The sequence below is a fragment of the Pogona vitticeps genome, chromosome 15 (assembly GCF_051106095.1).
Source record: "Pogona vitticeps strain Pit_001003342236 chromosome 15, PviZW2.1, whole genome shotgun sequence".
Classification (NCBI taxonomy): Eukaryota; Metazoa; Chordata; class Lepidosauria; order Squamata; family Agamidae; genus Pogona; species Pogona vitticeps.
Window position 1 is genome coordinate 10,691,988 of NC_135797.1, and position 22,431 is coordinate 10,714,418.

A 22,431-nucleotide genomic window follows, 5' to 3' on the forward strand; every position below is an offset into this window, starting at 1 on the left:
AAACACCTGTTTTGCAAGTGCGGAGGGAGCTGTCAGAATCGTCGTCTAGCGAAAATCGGTTTGCGAAGCAGGGACCAAACATTGTCCACCGAAATTCCCCCATAGGAATCACTGTTTTGCGAATCGCTATAGCGATTGCAAAAAGCCAATGTCTAGCGAAAAAACTGTCATGCGGGGTAACTGTCTAGCGAGGCGCCACTCGTATTGCCATTTTTTTGTGTTAAGGGAGTGTGCGTCTGTGACTTTATCTTGTCTCTCGCAGAGTAAAGAGCAGATAAACGCACACAACAGCTTCTTCTTTTCAGCAGTGTATTTACAAAATATATACAGGATATACATACATACAGCACTTCAGTATTCAGTATTCAAACCGGCAGCATGACATGCAGACATCAGTGCACAGGAGAAGAGAATGACTGTACAGAGTTCATTTCTTAAATACAGTTCTGGCATCAGTCTGGTCCAATCCCGTCTAAGGTGACTTCATGCACACAGGTGTGGCAATCTTCATATTGCAGAGAAATTGCATCAGCCAGGGATGAAGGAATGATGTCATCTCAATCTTGTTCTGCACACACACATATTATGTTCAGGCTATATAAAAATTATATACCTTAACACTCCTCCTAATTTTTAAATTGCCTGAACCCATTACACATTCCCAATGCATCTATACACTTTTCATGCTTTTGAGCACACAACGGTTTAGTCAAAATGTCTGCAATATTTTCTTCAGTCTTACAATATTCTAATTCAATTAGTTTTCCTTTTACAGCTTCCCTTACGTTATGATATTTTATATCAACATGTTTGCTCCTGTTTTTTACTCTATCTGTTTTGGCCATTTGTATACAAGTGGTATTGTCCTCCATTACTTTTATTGCATTATCTGTTTTACACTTTAAGTCTTTTGTTAATTGTTTGTACCAGATTAATTCAGAGCATAAATCTGACAAAGCAGCAAACTCTGCTTCAGAAGTTGAGATTGCTACAGAATTTTGCTTTCGTGATTTCCAACCAACTATATTACTTCCAAATTTTATAACAAATCCAGTCATAGATTTTCTGTCTTTTTCATCGTTAGCCCAGTCACTATCCACATAAGCTGACAGTTTTAATTTTTTTGATGGTTGCAAAGTTAGATGATAATTATATGTTCCCTTTAGGTATCTAAAAATCCTTTTTAATCCTTGCCAGTGTTTTTCACTAGGTTTTTCTATATATCTACTGAGTATGTTTACTGACGCCGCTATGTCCGGGCGCGTCCAGTTCGCTAGATACATTAGGCTCCCTATTCCTGAGTGATATAAATCTTTATTTTCAAAATCTTTACTTATTTCATCTTCCTTTTGAAAATCCACTGTCATGGGAGTACTCACATTCTTGCACTCTCCCATACAATATTTTTCTAACATTTGTTTTATTTTGTGTTCTTGACTTAATTCAAGTCCATGTTCTGTTTTCTTTATTTGTACACCCAGATAATTTTGTATTGGCCCTAGATTTTTAAATTTGAATTCCTTTTTTAATTGTTTTTCAAACAACTCTACTTGGCTCTGATCTTTTGCTACAAAACATAGGTCATCAACATACGCCAGAAGAATATTTAAATCATTCCCAACTTTTTTGGTATATAAACAAGGGTCTGCTAGACCGTTCTTGTATCCTAGTTTTATCAAAACTTGGTGTAAACAATCATTCCAATTTTTAGCAGATTGTTTCAAACCATAAATTGCCTTGTTTAGCCTGTACACTAGTTCTGGTTTAGTACCCTCAAAACCTGGTGCTTTTGCCATATATAACTCTTCCTTTAAGTCTGCATTTAAGTATGCAGTTGTTATATCGTAGTGGTAAATTACATAATTTTTACTGACAGCAAAGGCAAGCGTTGTTCTCAATGTTTCAGATCTAACTGTCGGGGAAAATATCTCATCATAATGTAGAAATCTTTTCTGTGTAAAACCTTGTGCAACCAACCTTGCTTTATATCTGTAGTTTCCGTCATTTTGCAATTTTCTTTTGAACACCCACTTACTACCTATTACCTTATGCTCTGGTGGTAGTTTGGTTTCAGTGAACACGTGATGTTCCTCCATGGAATTCATCTCCTCCTCCATGGTCTCTAACCACTTATTCTTCTCATAATCAGGAAGCTTCAAAACATCTTTATAGTTTCTGGGCTCAATATAAACATTACACACTGTAATTCCACTCACTCCAAATCTATTGGGTGGCACACCCTTATTTGCTCTCTGGGACCTCCTGGGACCATGTGAATTTGTGTGTGTTTCTATCTGACTACTAGTGTGTGCTTCCTCCTCTTCCTCATCACTATCTTCTTTTTCTTCTTCTTCTTCATCATCTGTAGTAGCTCCTCCTTCTTCATCATCAGCACAGGACTCCATGCCTTGCTTAAGTGTTCCTGTCTGCCTTAATTGACTTTTTCTTTCGTGTAGAGGGATGTATAACTGTGAGTTTGCATGTACTTGGTCCCAGTTTTCCCCTTCATTAAAACTGGCTGACCTAGAGATTATCACACTTCTATCCCCATCAAAAAACCGGTATGCCTTTGAATTGGGTTCATACCCTACAAATGTCATTTTTCTTGTTTTATTTTTACCTTTTCTTCTGAGTTGTTTCGGGATATGCACCCAAGCCGTGCATCCAAACACCCTCAAATATTTTAAACATGGTTTCTTACCGTATAACAAGAAATATGGTGTGTCATCTATCGAGGAAGAATAAATTCTGTTAACCAAAAAGTTAGAGGTTAGTATCGCTTCACTCCACAGACCGTGACGCAACCCAGAGTCTGCCAACAATGCATTTTTCATCTCTTGTAACACTCTGTTGCGTCTCTCAGCAACACCATTCTGAAATGGGCTATATGGGCTCGTTTTTCTATGTCTAATTCCCAGACTTTCTAACCATCTTTGAAACCTAGTGTTTGTAAACTCTGTACCTCGATCCGTTTGCAACTGCGCCACCTTGTGGTCAAATCTTCTCTCTACTGAAAATAACCATTTTCTAAATGTATCAAATACTTCTGTTTTAGATCTTAGTGTATAACAATAAGAAAACCTTGTAAAATCATCCACTAGAACCATTGCATATTTCGCTCCTCCTAATGATGGAGGAAATGGTCCCATTAAATCTGCATGAACTAATTCAAATGGCCTGGTTGTGACTCTGTCACTTTTCCTCCCTTTTGGGGCCACATTTGTCTTGCTACTTTTACAGACATTACAGTCCAAGTAATTTTTGCATTCCTTTATGTTTACATCCCTGGCAAAATGTTCCATTTTCTGTAGTGATCTAAAATTTACATGACCCAGCCTCCTATGCAGTAAATGTATACAGTTATCATGTTGTGGTTTGTTTGTATGTATCACATGTGCACTTTCATGTGTCTGGCTCTTTAACATGTACAGATTATTTTCTTGCTTCACTTTTGCAACTATTTTACCATTTTTCTTAATTATACACTCCTGTTTCTCAAAAGTGACAGTGAACCCTTGCTCAGCCAACGCTGATACACTTATTATATTAAACGACAATTCAGGAGCGTAAAATACCCCACTTATCTCAGTATTCAACGAAGGAATGTAAACAGTTCCTTGTCCTTCAACGGCTGTCTCTTGTGAATTTGCCATCATCACACTTCTGAGGCTGGTTTCATCTAAAAGACAAAAGAGATCTCTATTATTAGACAAATGTACGACAGCCCCCGAGTCAATGAGCCACGCCTCTGTGTGGCTGCCCGGAACCTTGTCCCTCGTTCCTCTGGTAACCAAGGAGACCGGCCTCATGTCGTTTCTTTGTTGAAACCTTTTGGAGACCTTCTTTTTTCCGTCTCTATTGCTTGGAGGACTTCCGCTTTTGTCACAGTTCCGTTGCAGGTGATTGGTGGATCCGCAGAGGAAACAGGCTTTCGTCATCATCACCCTTCCTCTTTGTTCTCCGTCCGCCCGCCTCCTGGGCACGCTGCCATCAGCGTATCTCTGTCTCTCGTGGTCAGCACGCACGTGGCTTGCCTTTTTGTTCAGCATTCTCTGTTTTAAATGCTGTTCCTCCTGGAGAATTCTGTTTGTCACATATTCTTCTGAAAGCTCAGTTTCTGGCATGCTTTCCAAACTTGTTACTAGCATGGAGTAATCGTCATTCAGAGAACTTAGCAAAATATAAACGCGCTGTTCCTGAGGGAAGACAACATTCATTAATTGCAGTTGATTAAACATGTCCTTCATATTTTTTAAGTGTTCCGAAGCGCACTCATCCTGTTTCATCCTGCATTGGAACAACCTCCTGGTAAGAGAAATCTTTGTGCCTGTCGTCTCCCTCTGATAAATGCCTTTTAGTTTATCCCAGACTGCTTTTGCTGTTGTCAGTCCTTGAATGTGGGTTAGAAGCGAATCTTCAATGGCCAAAATGATCGTGGCTAGAGCTCTCTCATGCTCTGCCTCTTCCTCCTCACTGGGCTGCACTGGGGGGGCTGTAACGTAGCGAAACAAACCCTCCTTTCTCAACAACATCTCCGCTTTAATTGCCCACGTTCTATAATTATTTTCATTCAGTCTATTTATGGCCAGGCCACCTATATTTCCTCCCGTGCTGTATGCCATCCTTGCAGCTCTCTGTATCCTTCCCTTCCCCGGGTTTACAGACGAACTGGTTTCACTATCACTGCTGCTTAGGCTCTCCTCCTCTTTCATTTACTCATTTACTCACGTTAGCTCTGGTGGTGTGATTTCTGAGATCTGCAACTGCTGTGAAGTTTCTTGATACTGCTCCCAAAACCCCAATAACAATGAAGACCAATGAAGTGTGCTTCTTCCAGAGGCGAGATGTTTCGATGGCCAGGCCTCTGTACTTCGTTAGTTTTTCCAAATCTTTATTTTCAATTCTTGCAGCCCCTGGAATTGCAGGGTCAATGATCTGGACATTTCTTCATTGTATTACTACTAGGTCTGGTGTGTTATGTTCAAGGTGTCTGTCCGTTTGGATCCGGAAATTCCACAAGACCTTGACTTGGTCAAATGCTTGTTGCTGTGGAGCAAAAATCAAGTCTTCGGTTTCTTTCTTAAGGGTTCCCAGTTTTAGCTGTGCCTATGTTGAATTATGATAATGCTTTCCATCAATATTTCTCAGGTGTTGTCCATGTAGTGGTTTATTTTTCCAGCTCTTTAATTTCTTTTCAAGTTGTTGTTTCTTATATTGAGCCTTTGTTTCTGTTGTTTTCAAAGCATTCTCCATTGTCACTGCTTTCAGTAATTTTTCTCTGCTTGTACTGATATAATCATTTAGGCATCTTTTTTCTTCCTACCCCCTGTATTTACAGTAATCCATGGCCTACGATTTTTCGTGGTAAATATAATCTGTCCACATCGCTTTTTGGATGTAGTGCATAATGCATGTTCATTAGTTTCCATGTTTTTCGGTCCAATTCTTCTAGTTGGAGGCATTCAAGAAAAACTTAGATAAGCACCTGGCTTTGATTGTATTCCTGCACTGAGCAGGAGGATGGTCTTGATGGTCTTATAGGCCCCTTCCAACTTCACTTTTCTGTGATTCTATGACTCTATGATTTTGAGTCCAATCTATTATTCCAGCTGGGTATCTAATTACTGGAACAGCCCATGTGTTTATGGCTTATATTATATTTCCCCCATTTAATTTTGATTTTAAGATTTTCTGTAGTCTTTTGATATATTCTCTTCCTGTCAGGTCTTTAACTTTCGTGTGCATGATGCTGTCAGCTTCTAGTATTTATCATTTTCATCACTTGAGAGTGATTTTATAATGTTGCCATTTTTAACACTATTCCATCTAGTTTTTGGCCCTTGCCGCAGTGTATAGCCAGAGCTGCACATTTGTCAATTCCAAATTTCATTTGAACATCTTCACTAAATATTTGTTCTGTGCTTAATAGTGATTCTATCTCTGTGGAACTTTTTGCATATAGTTTGTTTGTTTATTTTTAAAATTTGTTTGTTTGTTTAGCTGGTTAGTTGTTATTGTCATCATCATCATCATTATCATTATTGCAACACTTGCTTTGCCACTGGATAAAAAATTGGAAAGTTCCTGACTCAAAATGGCCCTAAAACCAGCCTTTAAAAGTAACATTCAAAAACGGCTAGCAAATATTGGTCTTTGAACTCTTGTTTTCCGTAGAACCACTGCTCCCCTCATTCAAAGCCGTGTCTGGCTGAGTGGCAAGAGGGACTGGAGCCCAACACATCTGGAGGCACTGGGTTGGGGGAATCTGTTTTCACTTGTCCCGAAACAGGAGGAGGAGAAGGGGGAAATTGTATTGCAGTGTTCAACATTGCATATAAACATGTCTTGTTATCATAGTACAGTAGGACCTTTCATCCGCAGGATCAGTATCCCCTGATTCACTTATCCATGGTCTGAAAATAATCGAAAACATTAAAAGAAAAATCCTAGAAAACATATATTTCTAAAGCTACCAGAACTGGCCACTAGAAGGTGCCAGAGATTGTGCTCTGTATAGCATTTTCTAAGAAATATATTTCTACAAGACCATTACCAGAACTGGCCACTAGAGAGAGCCAGAGACCATGCTATGTATGCTATCAAAATACAATGGAACCTCAACTTATGAATGTCCCTACTTAGGAACATTTTGATTTACGAACCACTCTGTTTGCAAAATTTTGCTTCGACTTGCGAACGGGGCTTCGACTTACAAACGAAAAAAGTGTTCTGTTTAAAAGGTGTTCCCCTGCCTTTTTCAAAGCTAAAGGTGCTTGGTTTTGTTTTAAAGGTGCTTGGGTTAAAAGGTGTTCTGTTTAGAAAGTGTTCCCTCCCCCCCTCCTTTCCTGCCCTTTTTTTGACCTAAGTTCATCTTAGGTCAAAAGAAGAAAAAAGAAAAAAAATTCTCCCCCTAGTGGTAGAGTATGGATTAACCAGCTTTGCATTAGTTCCTATGGGAACTAATGCCTCTACAGTGGTGCCTCGCAAGATGATTGTCTCACGGGACAATTAATCTGCAAGACGATTGGTTTTTGCGATTGCTGTTGCACTTTGCAAGACAATGTTCTCAATGGACGATTTTCACAAGACAACGATTTTTTCCCCATTGGAACACATTAAATAGATCTCAGTGCATTCCAATGGGGAACTGCGTTTCGCAAGACGATGTTTTCGCAAGACAGCGTTTTTCGCAGAACGAATTAACATCATCTTGCGAGGCACCACTGTACTTGTGAACGTCGCCTCTAGATAAGAATGAAAAACAGCCAGAATGGATTAAATGGTTTTCAGTGCAGCCCTATGGGGAATTTTGCTTCGACTTACGAATGTTTCGACCTACTGTACGAACACCGTTCCAATACGGATTAAGTTCATAAGTCGAGGTTCCATTGTAGTGTTTGCTGTAATGTGCATTTTCAGCATCCTTCAGGGGGGGCTTGGAACCAACTCCTAGCAGATATAGAGGTCCTACTGTATATCTCTCGCCCAACGGGCTCAGACGGGGCAGTCCAAAAAAGCTTTAATGGGGCCACGAGTCTTCCTTTAGAGAGGACAGCCTTCTATTTGCTGGCGTTCTTTGAAGGTCAGCTCCGCCTTAAGAAAAGAACGCCGTTAAGGGGCATGGAAGTTGCTCATCCCCAGTTAGTAGCATCTAGGCAGTCAATTGAGCAGCAAGCGCACTATGAACATTGAAAATCGAAACAGCAATGCACAATCTCTCGGCCCGCTCAAGGATTTTAAGTTTTAGAGTTTATATATGGTGGTGCAAGTCTTCCCAGCTCTGACCCTGTGGTGAATTTGGGGCCTTTGGGGGGGGGGGGGTCCCGAGTCCGTCAGTTTGTAAGTTTTGCACTGGAACAACCGAGAGGGCAGGAAATGTTCTGTTTTTGCACCGCTGGGCTTAAAATTTAGAGGCACAATAAGCCTGCTAGAATACATAAATGTTATGCAACCCAGCTTGTATATGTGTATGTACACAGTATATACGTAAGAATAAACGAGTTGTATTATTTGCATAAGAGAATATGATTCTGAGTCAGATTCTGTCTGGTGCCTGCCAATAGGTGCTTAGAGGGTTAACTGTCACGATATAAGAAAGGGTGACAGTTAACATGAGGTTTTATTTTTAAGTAAAATTTACTACAACTGGATGATTATTCTTTTACCTGCTGGCACATACATCTCTCTGCCTCTCTCTCTCTCTCTCTCTCTCTCTGGCGAATATTAATTATAATCTGTGGTTTTTTTTAAATAGTCACACTTTATTTGCTGTTTTGTTGTTGTTGTTTAGTCGTTTAGTCGTGTCCGACTCTTCGTGACCCCATGGACCAGAGCACGCCAGGCCCTCCTGTCTTCCACTGCCTCCCAGAGTTGGGTCAAATTCATTTGCTGTGTACAAACTTTCAAAGTTTCAACAAGCTGGAGGTTAAACTTTCCAAATTTCAGATAGCTCAGCTTCGCTAGACGACCAAAAGTTTGGGGTTCCCCCCCTCCAAATGTGGGAAGACATGAACAATTTGTACCCTATCCATTTGATTTCTTTCTTGCACTCATTCGTTTTTATTAGTTGTCCCCTTCCTTTATCCCCAAGAGGAACCACAGTTTCTTACAAAGTACCGTAAAATAGACAATATTAAAAGATTTTTAAAAATGGAACAAATTATGACAATGTTAAAAGGGTGGCTAGTCTCCCCTGATTATGTTAGAGCCCATCCAGGCCCTTAAGAGAGGTGTAGTCTTTAAAATAGCTCGAATTCAAGTTGTTTAGGGCTTTGAATTGGCCTCGGAAATGGACTAACAGCCAGTAACCAAGCCGATTAACATTTTGGCTGCAGCATTTTGGAATCACTGAAGTTCCTGAATGCTTTCCGAGGGTTGTCCCATGGAGAGTGCGTTACAGTGATCAGATACAAATTGATTCGTAAATTTACTTTGCTTCGACTTCTGCCCAGTCTTGTTCATTCCGAACCTCAGAAAAATTGGCCTGAATTAGGCCAATTCAGTTCGAAATTTGTGATTTGTCTGACTGAGATGCACAGCCCTCATTTTAAATTGCATTTATTTCCAGTTTTGCGTCTGCACACAAATATTCGTTCATTAGTTATGTGCTATCAAGTAGAAACCCAACTTATAGTGAACCGAATAGGATTTTCAAGATCAGTGAGCTATTTAAGGAGTGGGGTTTTTTTTACCAGTTCCTCAACCCCAATGAGCTTTCTTGGCCAAGTGGGGATTTGAACCCTGATCTCCAGAGTGCTATCCAATACACTGCACTGGGGAACACATACTGTATTTTTCCATGTATAAGACTATAGTTTTGTCTAAAAATGTTAGACTAAAAATTGAGGGTTGTCTTATATACGGAAGTAAGCTGAGGAGAAAACAAAAACAAGTGGAGGGGAAAGCAGGGATCAAAGCGATCCTGCAGCACTTCGATCCCTGCTTTCCCCTCCACTTGCTAAGCCCCACTTAGATTTCGGGTTAGAAAAGTGGGGGTGTCTTATACATGGAAAAATACGGTACGTTTTAGGAGATCCAAATGTTATGTCAACCTGTGTCCTTTTTTTGTCCACTGCTTCGAGTAATAGATCAATGGCCACATGAAGAGGCCACTTTTGACACCAATGTTTTCTAGTACCTCTTGAACGGGTATGTCAGCATTCTGGAAGTAGGTAAAAGTTACAGGTTTCATACCAAGTGATCTGCTAATGGATCAAATTGTGGAAGCCCTTTAATCATTATGGGAATACATTCCAAGTCGGCTGTTCCAAGGGGAGAACCATAGATGTCTGGTTTTTAATCCCCCCATCCCGCTAATCAGAGTGTCTCAGACTATTATTAGACTGAATATTGGAGCAAATTCATATACGCTCATAGCAGCCCTGTCTTATCTTCTCCCCCCTCCTTTTCCAGACTCAGCTGTCTATGGTTTATTTTAGACTGTAAGCTCTTTTAAAGGCTTGTCTGCTGTTATTTTATTTATTTATTTTCTTTCGGGGTTACGTAACTCTGCAAGGCATGAAGCTCTATAAATAATAAATAATACCAAGTACCCATTGAACGTTCAGGGTCATGCTGGAATATCCTAACATTTGGATATATATCCCTTTGAGCAGGTGCAGAAGGCCAAAATATTCAGAGGGAAAAGGAAAGAGATGTATAACATGTCACTACTCTCTCTCTCTCTCCGTGCGTGTGTGTTTGCGTGTGCGCGCGCGTGTTTGCGCATTACATCCTTGTCTTTGTCACATATTCAGATTTATGTCACTGATTTTACCACACATGGGAGGTAACCACACACTCAAGACTCTTAAAGCCAATGAATTATTTTGAATGTCTTACTTGTGAATCTTGTATTTCAGCCTGGATTTAATTTTATTCCATAGGTCTGAAAAAGTAGACTGGATTCATGAAAGTATGCGTTAAAATATAATAGTGAGCCTTTAAGGTGCCACCTATTTTTGTCTTTTGTTTTGTATTCCCCCCCCCACACCCTTTGGATTTTGCATGATACGGTTTTTATAGAGACACTGTAGACACTCACGCAGAGTTGTAAGGAGGTCAAGGCAAATTAAGAGACAGCGGAAGTATCTGCATACTGAAATTTATTGATTGATTGCACTTTTTAAACTGCTTGATGCATAAAGTTTTTCGGTGTAGGTCTCTCTCTCTCTCTCCCTCCCCCTCTCTCTGTATTTATATACAGTATATATATATATATATAGTTTAGATATAGATACAGAATAGAGTTTGTATGTGTTCATGCGTGCATATGCGCACAGGCATGATATAAATAAATAAGTACTTTTTAAAATACAGAATGCCCTACCCAGACAAACTTTATTTGTCAAGCAGTTTAAAAAGTGCAATCAATAAATAAATCTCCGCATGCAGATCATTTTGCTGACTCTTAATTTGCCTTGATCTCCTTACAGCCCTGTGGCTTGTGTCCCAGTGAAGCCGGTGTCACAGATCTCACAGAATCTAACACAGGCCTCCAAACTGAAAGCACTTTGCCTTCTGTATTCCGCCCCCCCCCCCCATATCAGTCAAATGTGCAAAAATTAGGGCAGTTTGCAGACTGCAGAAACGCTCAAAGATTGCGGCGTTTCTGCAAAAGCAAACCCATAAAACCTGTGCCTGGCTGGAGACAGGCCCATTTGTGTGACGCATGCGCATGCATGCATATGTGTGAGTGTGTGGGTGCACACATACTCTTTCTCTCCCTTCATGTACACCCCGAAGGTGCCAGCTGCCCTTCCTGGTTGGAGTGTCTGTTCTCTCCTCCGTACCTGGCAAACCTGGCCTGTTATATTTTCATTTTCAAAGGCAGTAAGAGTTTGAAAAATAAGCTAAGACTCAGCCCCCCACATCTAAAATTGAATTGACTTTGGCCAGCAGCTGCTCATCACTCACCCCCCTTCCCGTTGCTGTTTCTCCCCCCCCCCAATTCTCCTTTTCTTCCTAAAGAGGCCGAGGCTGCCAGGGGATGCGGGGTGGGGGGGTAGGGGTGGGGAGGAACCAGCAAATGGCTTTCAATGACATGATGATTGTGGGGTGAAGGGAGAGAACAAGACAGCAAAAATTGTTTCCTAGGCGCAAAAAAAGAGAGAAGAGAGGATGGCATATTAATTGGCAGGTGTCATCTGGAGAAAGGGACATTTTCGTACCCAAGAGTCACACCATCTGTGCAAATATGGAATATGCGGAGGGAAGATTCGCACCGTCTGGAGGCAGTAAATATTCATCCCGGTCGCCGGCAATGGCGTGCGCGCCTACCTGCCTTGCAGTGGGAGCTGATGGCGAATCTCAAGTCACGGAGGAGATAAATCTGCTCTGAGGATGATTTCAGACCTTGCAGGAGGTGCCCCAGGTGCTGAATCACGTCCCCAAATAGATTCCGCCTCTTGGAGAGGGTCCTTTAAACTTTGGATTCAAACTCAAAGTGAATTTGCTGTAACAGGTAGACTGAAGTTGCCAGCGTCTCCTTCCCCTTTTCCTGTTCGTCCTTCAGGTCATCCATGTTGAGTTAGATTTCAGAGGATGTTGGCCGGGGAGACGGCCCTGGACTCCGTAAGCTTAGCTGTGGGGCTCGAATGCTGAGGATAACTGAGCAAAGCGACCGCCTGAATCTTTGTACCTCGCTAGATGGCGACCTCGTAAAACGACAAATCCGCATGATGATGAGGTTTTTGCTGTAGCGATTCGCAAAACAGTCATTCCGATGGGGGATTTTCACTGGACGATGATTTGGTCCGTGCTTCGCGGACCGTTTATTCGCAAGACAATTTTTACAGCTCATCGGTGGCTCCGCAAAATGGCTTCCCTATGTTTTCGGGACCCATGCTTCGCAGGACAGCCATTTTAACAGCTGATTGGCGCTCGCAAAATGGCTTCCCTGTGGGCTATCTTCTCAGGACGACAAGGTATCTTCCCTATTGGAACGCATTAAACGGGTTTCAATGCATTCCAATGGGGAAACGGATTTTGCATGACGATGATTTCGCTAAACAGCGATTTCTATGGAACTGATTATCATCGTCATGTGGGGCACCACTGTATATGCTAGAATTAAGGCTCGGGGCATGAGGGATTTGGATCACGGAAGACAGTGCAAATTTTTTTGTTTCCCAGATCTGAAGATTGGAATTGCTTCCTGGCAATAGTCACAAAATTATTGGTATTGTTGATTTTTAAAATAAGAGTAGCAGCCCCATCTGGGAAAGCTATATGTGCACTGTGGTACCACAGCAGGAATGAGAGCATATGTAACCCTTCACCCCTGCTATATCTCACCGTAAGTCAGCAAGGCCGGTCCTACCCTTGGGCAGAGTCCTATGCCTGCCTCTGGTGGCTGATATTGGGAGTATAGGGGAATAGGTAATGGGTCTTGGAGGACAAGAGTTCTCTATGTCATGTCACACACCTGGTGTTCCTTACATTTCCCGGTGCTAGCGGCATTGCCTACCCATATCGGGGGCTGCAACGCTTGTCGCTGCCACTGAGTTCTCCAACATGTTGCCGTGGCTACTGAAATTCGTGGCCATTGCAGCAACTAGGGTGCGGGAGAGTGCAAGGGTGACCTTCTGCCCCATAAAGTCCTGCCAGTTTGCAGGACGGGACATCTTCTGGGGTTTTGGAAGGAAGAGGAAGCTGTAGAAATCGGGAGAGGCTGTTGGAAAGCCACCCCCTGTTTTCAGTGGAGGCTCATGTCTTCCCTGAGCTCCACCCTTATCCCATAATAGTTACACCCTCTTGCTTTTTCTGAAATAAGATTCAACTCACTACCTTCGTTTGGCTTTTTCTTCGTGGATGGTTGGCGCTGGAAGATGGCACTGTGTCTTCTGCCTTGGGTCAGGAAATGTCTCGGTCTGACCCTTTGGAGGCGAGGAACCTTCAACTGTGACTCACTATACAACACACACAAATGCAGAACTGCACAAGAGCAATGTAGTAGGTACCATATTGTATTAAGATCGGGAAAGAGGAGAGTGCAAAAAACGGTCTGGAGCTCAACATCAAAAAAACCCTAAGATCATGGCCACTGGTCCCATCACCTCCTGGCAAATAGAAGGGGAAGATAGGGAGGCAGTGACAGATTTTACTTTCTTGGGCTCCATAATCACTGCAGATGGAGACAGCAGCCACGAAATTAAAAGACGCCTGCTTCTGGGGAGGAAAGCAATGACAAACCTTGACAGCATCCTAAAAAGCAGAGACATCACCTTGCCAACAAAAGTCCACATAGACAAAGCTATGTTTTTTTCCAGTAGCGATGTATGGAAGTGAAAGCTGGACCATAAAGAAGGCTGACCGCCGAAGAATAGATGCTTTTGAATTGCGTTGCTGGAGGAGACTCTTGAGAGTCCCCTGGACTGCAAGGAGATCAAACCTATCCGTTTTGAAGGAAATCAACCCTGAGTGCTCACTGGAAGGACAGATCCTGAAGGTGAGGCTCCAATCCTTTGGCCATCTCATGAGAAGAGAAGACACCCTAGAAAAGACCCTGATGTTGGGAAAGTGCGAAGGCAAGAGGAGAAGGGGACGACAGAGGATGATTAGATGGTTGGACAGGGTCATCGAAGCGACCAACGTGAATTTGACCCAACTCTGGGAGGTGATGGAAGACAGGAGGGCCTGGCATGCTCTGGTCCATGGGGTCACGAAGAGTCGGACATGACTTCACAACTAAACAACAACAACAATTAAGATCGGGAAGACTTGGTTGGAATCTTTCCTCTGGCCACCGGTCCCCATTCTCTTTCTTAGGACTCACTTACCTTACCAACCGTTATCCAAATAAAATAGACGTGCCGTTGGGAGAAGAACCCCGTACAGTTCCTTGACGCCCTTCAAGGAAAGTGGGGAAGAATAAACAGGTACCAAATCTGGCTGTTATGGGAGGATTGTTTTGGCATGAAGCATATTTTAAACAGTTTGGCTCAAATCCATTTGGAGAAAAAACACACCACGCGCAGAAGGACAGATGGGCCAAGGCTTCATAAACGGCGTAAGGTCAAATGCATGAGCGAGAGTCCGCCGGGGAGGTGGGAAATGTAACCTTTAAAATTTAAACGTCGTTTTGTTTTAGGGGCGTGTCCAGAAGTTGTTAAGTTTTCACCATTTGTGATTGTTATCGAGGCTGCCTGGAGGTGATGGAAGTTAAACATGCAACCACCTCAAGGGAGATGGTTGCTTTTTGGCCCTTGCTGCAGGACATGCTTAAGATTTACCCTTCGAAAAGGCAGCCTTCAAATTGCATTTTAAAAATAAGCATGACACCCCTTGACAGCTGTCCTGTACATACAGGTGTTAAATATGCAGGATCCGGTTGCCTCTCCCATACCTTCCTCTAATCAAATAATGTGGACTGCCTAGCTTCCAGCTTCTGGTGGCGCAAGCCACGTTTTCTATACCATTGGCGCAGTTGCTCTGCAAAAGTAATGCCACAGACCAGAACATGGGGTTTCTAGTTACGTTCAAAAGTTACTTTTCAATGGCATTTTAAGGCCTTTTTCTTTTCTATTTTGGGGGATGGACAGGTTCAGAATTGAAGGTGACTCCTTTTCTAGTGTGGGTAAAAGGGCGCAGGGATCACTTCCTTCCTTGGAAAAGAGAACGGCGATCCATCCGCTTGGTTCTTGGTTAAAAGGAACAACAACAAGCTTTTATTTGTCGTTACGGCTTTGTTCTTTCCCATAATGGAGTGTGGAGCTACAGCTGCATATGTCTATCTTTAGGGAGGATTAAAATGGAGGCGAGCAGGAAGGCAATGAATATAAGAAGCAACAGGAAAGAAAGGGTAGTTTCAAAGCTTCTGGGGGAGGGAAGGGAAGGGAAATTCCAGGTTTATTGGCAGAATATGCTCCCTGCAGACATCCAGTGTTAAAGCAGAAAATGCAAGATTTTATTTTTTCCAGTCCAGTAGGATGGGGCCAAGCGCCCCCTCCAGCAGATATTGAAAAATGCAAGCATGGTTATAATAGCAAATGCTATGCATAGCTTGGTCTCTGGCTCCTTCTAAAGGCCAATTCTGATAACTTCATGGTTAAAAATATATACCGTATTTTTCGCACCATAAGACACACTTTTCCTCCACAAAACAGGGGGGTGGAAAGTCTGTGCGTCTTATGGAGCGAAGAAAACAGATTATATTTTCCTGTTTTCTTCTCCTAAAAAATTGGTGTGTCTTATGGAAAGGTGCATCTTATGGAGCAAAAAATACGGTATATTGGGGTTTTTTCTTTTAATATTTTCAGGCCATGGATAAGTGAATCAGTGGAGACTGATCCCACGGATAAGGGGGCCCTACCGTATTATTTTAAGTGTCCTGACCAAACCTTTTTCCACTTTAATGCCATTCTCTTATCAGTGATGAGATCTCTTTTCAGCAAATATATCCAGGAAAAACCTGGCAAACCCTCTGTTAGATTTGCTGCGGTTTGGATTCCTCCCTTGAGCAGGGTTTTGCACTTGATGGCCTTAGAGGCCCCCTTCCATCTCCATGATTCTAGGATTCTACGAAAAAGTAATGACAAGACCAAAAAAAAATGTGTGAGAAGCAAAAGGTACACAACACATTGTACCTTTATAACATTGCAATGAATAACAACTAATAGTATCATAGAATCATAAATCAGTTGGAAAGGTGCCATTATTTATTTATTTATTTATTTATTTATTTATTTATTTATTTATTTGTTTGTTTGTTTGTTTGTTTGTTTGTTTGTTTATTTATTTATTTATTTATTTATTTATTTATTTATTTATTTATTTATTGGACTTCTATACCGCCCCATAGTGCTACAAGCACTCTCCAGGCGGTTTACAGTTTTAATTATACAGGCTACACATTGTGCCCCCCAGCAAGCTGGGTACTCATTTTACTGACCTCATAGAATCATAAATCAGTTGGAAAGGTGCCATTAGACCAACCCAGGAATCCAAATCAAAGCAGGATAGTTGTCCTGCTCATATTCAGTTTTTGATCTACAACAATTCCAAGATCCTTGTCATTCATAGTATCCCCCCCCCATCTTGTAACTGTGTATTTGGGTTTTTCCCCCACCCCCAGGTGTAGAACTTTGCACTTACGTATCCCTACTAAATTTCGTTCTGTAGTTTCCAGCCCAGGGCTCAAGTCAACGAGGATCTTTTCGAATGTTGTTCCTTATCTCCCAAGGTATTAGCTGTTCTATCCAAAGTTGTGCCATCTGCAAATTTGATAAGCATTCCCTGCCCTCCTTCCTCAAAGTTATTAATAAAAATGTTGAAGAGCACAGGGCCCCGACTGGGCCTTGCGGTACCCCACTTGTTGTTGAGAAGGAGCTATGGATAAGGGCCCTTTCTGTGTATGATTCTGTAGCCCGTTGTCTATCCACTTGATCTCTCCAGCCCACACCTAAAAGGTAAAGGTTCCCCTTGACATTTTTAGTCCGGTCGTGTCCGACTCTAGGGGGCGGTGCTCATCCCCGTTTTTCAAGCCGTAGAGCCAGCGCTTGTCTGAAGACCGTTTCCGTGGTCACGTGGCCAGCGTGACTAGGGAGCACCGTTAGCTTGCAAATCAGAATCTCATGGTGCACTTGGTCAAAAGCTTTGCTGAAGTCAAGATATATTACATCTGCAGCATTCCCATGATCTTCGAGGGAGGTGACGCGATTAAAAAAACAGATAAAATTAATCTGGCAGGACTGGTACTTGGCAAATCCATGTTGGTTTCTCATTATTACTGCCTTGTTTTCAAGGGGCTTGCGGAGTGACCGCTTTAATATCTGCTCTGGAATTTTCCCTGGGATTGATGTTAGGCTGACCAGTCTGTAGTTCCCCGGTTCCTCCTCTTTGACTATTTAAAAACTTTTCTCCCTGCTGGGACATATTGCAAGGGTTTTTTAAAAGCATTTTTCACATTTTGGCACATTTCTGTGAAAAATCCTTTCGAGTGTGTGTTTTTTGCACAAAAAAATCCATGCTTTTTTAACGGAAAGTTTTTCTTGCCGAAATATACTTTCTTTTCTTTTTTTTCTAATGCTGTTGCTGATGAAAAAATACGCTGGTCTTTCGCCCTTGTGTAGGAGTGAAAAATCTCACAGCAGTTGCCCGTTTAGATGGTGTCTCCATGTGTCAGAGACGCCAGTTTTCATTAAGGAGAAGTGCGAGTAATTCATTAGATCCCCAAACAAAGAGTGGGTTACTTTTCAAACGTTGTTATCAAGTGCTGCTGACCAATTATTTTTTTTTTAGAAACAGCTTTCTGATGAATGTTAATGAAGACCAGCAGTTGAGATATCAGCCTGTCTCCTTCGGATGGGATATGTACCGTAGATTTTAAACACATGGGGTGTCCCTAAAGATCACACCAACGTTCTCTCTCTCTCTCTCTCTCTCTCTCTCACTCTCTCCCACCCACTCACTGGCTTCTTTTTTCTGTCCGTAGGGAAAGAAGAGTTTGTGGCGACGTTCAAGGGGAACGAGTTCTTCTGCTACGACCTGTCGCACAACCCCATCCAAAGCAGCACGGACGAAATCACCCTCTCCTTCCGCACCTTGCAGCGCAACGGCCTGATGCTCCACACGGGGAAGTCGGCGGACTACGTCAACCTCTCGCTCAAGAGCGGCGCCGTCTGGCTGGTCATCAACCTGGGCTCGGGGGCTTTCGAGGCCTTGGTGGAGCCCGTCAATGGCAAGTTTAATGACAACAACTGGCATGACATCCGTGTGACCAGAAACCTGCGCCAGGTGAGCGGGCGCTGCCCACGTTCGCTCTGCACTTGAAGTGTGGCGGTGGTGGTGGTGGTGTGGGCATAAGTTTGGATTTGGGGGCGGTTCCTTTGCTGTGTGTGTGTGGGGGGAGAGTGCACCTCGTTGGGTTGCTATCAGGATAGTGCCCCAGTTGTGCCAGACACCATAGAGAGAACAGGCCCAAAACACAAGCAAGACAAAGACAAGTATAGTGTCTGTCAGGCTGTGCCAGCTCGGAGCAAGTTAGTCCATCAATATCTGCAGGCCACTGGTTGGGACTGAGAGCCCCTACTTTTAACACAGAGAAGGGGGGGAACCAAGCCACATGTGGACTTTGCACAGCCCCCAAGCACACTTGCCATGGAACCACCGCCCCTGAATTCCATTTTCTACCCTTGCTCCCTACCGCTGATCTTTGATGCCTTCCTGCCATTCTACCCTCTTGGGCTCGATGGTGCAGGAAGATTGTCGGGCACCCCTTGTGCCATAGAGAGCTGCTGCCCTTGCAGCCGGATTTCGGTGGTAACTAGGGTGTCAGTGGCGTGTTTCTGTCAACGGTTGTGGCCCTGCCCCATACAGGGCGTGAAGGGGGTCCTCTGCCACACCCCTACCCCAAGTTGCTGCTGGTGGTCTCTGTTCGAGCATCTCCTCTCTACAGGGAGTTGTGTCCCTTTGCTTGCAAAAGCAAATGGGGTTCTTGAGATGGGGAGGTCGAAGGAGCAGACAGGGTCTCTCAACGATGAAGAAGCCGTGGGGACAACTTGCCAGTTGATGACAGGGCTGGGTCAAGGGAAAAAAAAACAACACAATTTTCCCCCCAGTTCTTCAAAGGTCCCGTTGACCTGACAGTCTTCTCCCCCTTGACTGCCTGCAGGCATACGAGGTTGCCATTTTTCAGAGCAATGGCACAGTCTGTGGAAACGCTTAAGAGGACCTTGTCTGCCCCAAACATGAGGCCTGGCACCAAAATCAGCTTTGGAGGGTGGGGTTGAATCATCCGGACTAAAGTGTTAAACCCCCATCGCCTTCCAGACCAGCGAAGCGGCCCTTTGCCTCTCACGAGAGGAGGTTTAGATGAGCCTTAGTTATGCTGGGGGGGGGGGGCTGATTAATGAACGGGTCCCAAGAAAGCAAAGCGGTTTGGCCCCTTCTCTTTCTGGTGTCTGGACGGTGACGTTGCCCCGTGCCCTTCCTTGGCACAGTTGACCGGATGCTGCTCCGTGTGGTGGGTTTTTCATGTTTCGCATGACTGAAAAAAACATGTTGGATCCTGCAAGGGTTGGTTTGGTTTGGGGTGGGAGGGGCACGTACGGAAAAGGGGGGAAAGCCTTGTTCTGTGAATCCTAAGAGCAAACGGTTAAAGGGAGGGGGAGCCTCTGTTTGTTCCCTGACACTCTTTCTCCCCTTCCAAAGCAGCATTAGGAAAACAGAGAGTTGGGTTAGGGAAGAGCCTAGCCAGGCGAGCTAAAGCTGTGGATTTGAAGGCATGGGCTTTGTTTGGAAAGGAAGAAAAAACAGGGGTTGCGGGTGAAGGAGATGGGACGCATGTATTTGTGTGTGTGTGCGTGTCCGTGTGCGCACATGCGTTTGTGTAATACTTAAAATTTCTAAAACCAGGAGCACGAAGGCTCTGAAGCATCCAAGCCACTTGATGTTATTTTGGTGGTTATTTTTTAAAAAGAAATGCACTCAGAGACATCCTTCTAACTTCACAGGCTCCAGAGGCAGATGGCAAAAAAAAAAAAATGAAAATAAAAATCTGGGTGTGAACTGGGGGGCAAAGAAGAAAGCAGGGCATAGAGAGGCCAGGGTCGAAGGGGGCCCCTCTGTGGTCCTCCAGGCAAGGTTGGACTGCAGTTCCCAGCATTCTGCTTCTCTTGCCGGGTCCGCTGGGAGCTGTAGTCCAGCGACGTCCCGAGGAAGACCAGAACTACACGTGACTAGGGTCAGAATCTGAAGACCTTCCATGCAAGCATCTCCCCTTGCCAATGAAACCCTCTCTTGAAGGCAGGGCCTCTGGACACGTACCCCAGGAAGATCAAGAGGAGAGGAAAGAAAAAGGCTCTCCTCTGCCCATGCAGAAGAAAGCCACGGGGAAGGGATGCGGATAGAGCCTGGAGATTTACTTCTAAGAAGTACAGTGGTGCCTTGCATAACGAGCGCACCGTTGAACGATTAATCCGCATTGCGATGCGGATTTCCCCATCGCTAATGTGAAGGCATGCTCGCAATGCGATGGGGGTACAGCTGTTCAGCGGTTGCAAAATGGCCGCCGGACACCCAAAATGGCCACCGGGACACCCAAAATGGCAGCCGGAACACCCAAAATGGCCACCGGAACATGGGAAAACATCGGAGAACGGTGAGTTTTGAACCCATTTGGAACAGATTAAACGAAGTTTAATGCGTTCCAATGGGTTTTCCCGTCCCGCTTAACGATGTTTTCCCATAGCGAAGGTTAATCCGGAACAGATTAATCTCGCTATGTGGGGCACGACTGTAATGTGTTCTGATTCCTCGTTATATTGGCAAGAATCCTATTGGGGTTTGCGCAATTTGCCATGGTGAATTGAGGCGGAGCGCCAGCATGCCTTGCTCACACGATGGATTGTGCGATCGAGATTAACCTTGGCACATCCTCAATTAGCCACAATTAGCCAATCGAGATTAACCTTGGCACATCCTCAATTAGCCGCAATTAGCCGTAGCGGATGATACAAGCTGTACGCCAACACCAGTAGGATTCTGATCGGAAAGTAACCTTTCTTGTGGCTCCTTCCAGTCTTGAGAATTAATCCCATTCCGTTTCTTTCAGTTCTTTCTAAAGGATTTCCAACAATGGGGGAATAACACTTCACAATTCGTATGAAAACCACTCTTAACGATGCCATTCTGTGCCCTTACAAAAGAAACTATTGATGCAGTAAGTATAATGTCACTTGCTGCACCAATAAAGTTACCTTACTCTTAGTCATTACCTGATTTTGAAATGTGACTTTGTTATAGCCTTATTCCCCAGAAAACAGCTTGCGAGCCATGCCATGCCTTTTAACTGGTTACAGCCCTTCAGAGCCCTGTTTATGGGCGGGGGAGTCAGGAGAGTGCCTCTGAGCTGATGCAGAGTGTGCATTTCGTGCCCTTCCGTTTACATATCGGTGTGGGTGTGAGGGTGTGCCGATGTGTGAGAGCGGGTGCATCACCCCAACCGGGCACTGGCCGTGGGGCGATCAGCGAAGAGTTTGCAACAGGCTTTGGGAACGTGCGAGCTTCCGGGTCCGGTTGGACGTGCGACGTCGGTCCGTCTTAGCCAGCGTAGCCAGTAAGTGAGGGATGCTGCAAATGGGGGGGGGGGGGTCTACCCAAATCTGTTTTCCTCCTGCCTGCTCTGTTGGCTGCCTTTGGGCTTCACAGAACGGCTCTCCTCAACTCAGTCTTGGCCGGCTCTCTCTGCTAATCCAGATTTCTTTCCCCCACTCTTTAAAAAAAATCAATGAATGCAAAAATCTGGCACACGTTTATCCCCAGGGAAGGACCGGGGGGGGGGGGGGAATGGTCCCAATCCTCTACCATTCCTTTGGCACCTCTTAGCTGCTTCCTTTCTATTTCTCTCTCTTTCCGAAGACACTCGGATCCAGTCCTGATCTCCCAGTAGCAGCCTCCCAACTGCCCGCCACCCACCCACCCCTTTGCAGACACCCATCAAGGCTGGGACGACCCCAGCAAGGCCCACGGCCCCAATCTCCCCCCTTCCGTCCCCTTCCCTCTGCAAAACCGGCCGCCTTGGATCTACTAATACTGCTAACATGGGCCTGGCTTTTTGTCCCCCCCTCCATCCTTCCACCCCCTCACCCTCACCCTCCCGTCCCCCTCACCCTCTGAACCACCTTGTTAGAGACCGCGTTGGCAACTTTTTGTCGTTGTGTGTTACTAACACGCTTCTTGGGGTGCAGGGGGGGTGATGGCGGTTGCAGGGAAGACCCCCCCCAACTCCTCGGGCCGGAGAATCCGGAACTAACCTTTGTCCCATCCACGGAATGTCGGTCGTTTATTTTTTCTTTCGTTTTTTCCAGTCTTTTCATTTCGTTCTGTTCTTTCCTTACTAACCAAGATGTAGAAAATTCCATGGGTTTGGGGTGGGATTGGGAGGTTGGGGGGAGGGATCCTGACACTTGCGGGGAGTGGGGGGGGGTTGTG

General features: G+C 44.2%; 1 protein-coding gene and 1 long non-coding RNA gene across 34 annotated transcripts in view; one reads left to right on the forward strand and one right to left on the reverse strand.

Moving 5' to 3' along the window:
- The window catches only part of NRXN2 (neurexin 2), a 559,504-nt gene that overhangs the window by 206,248 nt on the left and 330,825 nt on the right, over positions 1 to 22,431 (forward strand). For all 33 annotated transcript variants that reach the window (XM_078382060.1, XM_072984193.2, XM_078382066.1 and 30 more), the window contains one exon: positions 17,933 to 18,234. In XM_078382060.1, the coding sequence (XP_078238186.1) occupies positions 17,933 to 18,234 (302 nt within the window). The remainder of the gene's footprint in view (positions 1 to 17,932; positions 18,235 to 22,431) is intronic.
- On the reverse strand, positions 293 to 4,725 carry LOC144584875 (uncharacterized). Its single transcript, XR_013539356.1, has 2 exons — positions 2,702 to 4,725; positions 293 to 568 (listed from the first exon to the last, which is right to left on the reverse strand). It is a non-coding gene; the product is annotated as an uncharacterized LOC144584875 (long non-coding RNA).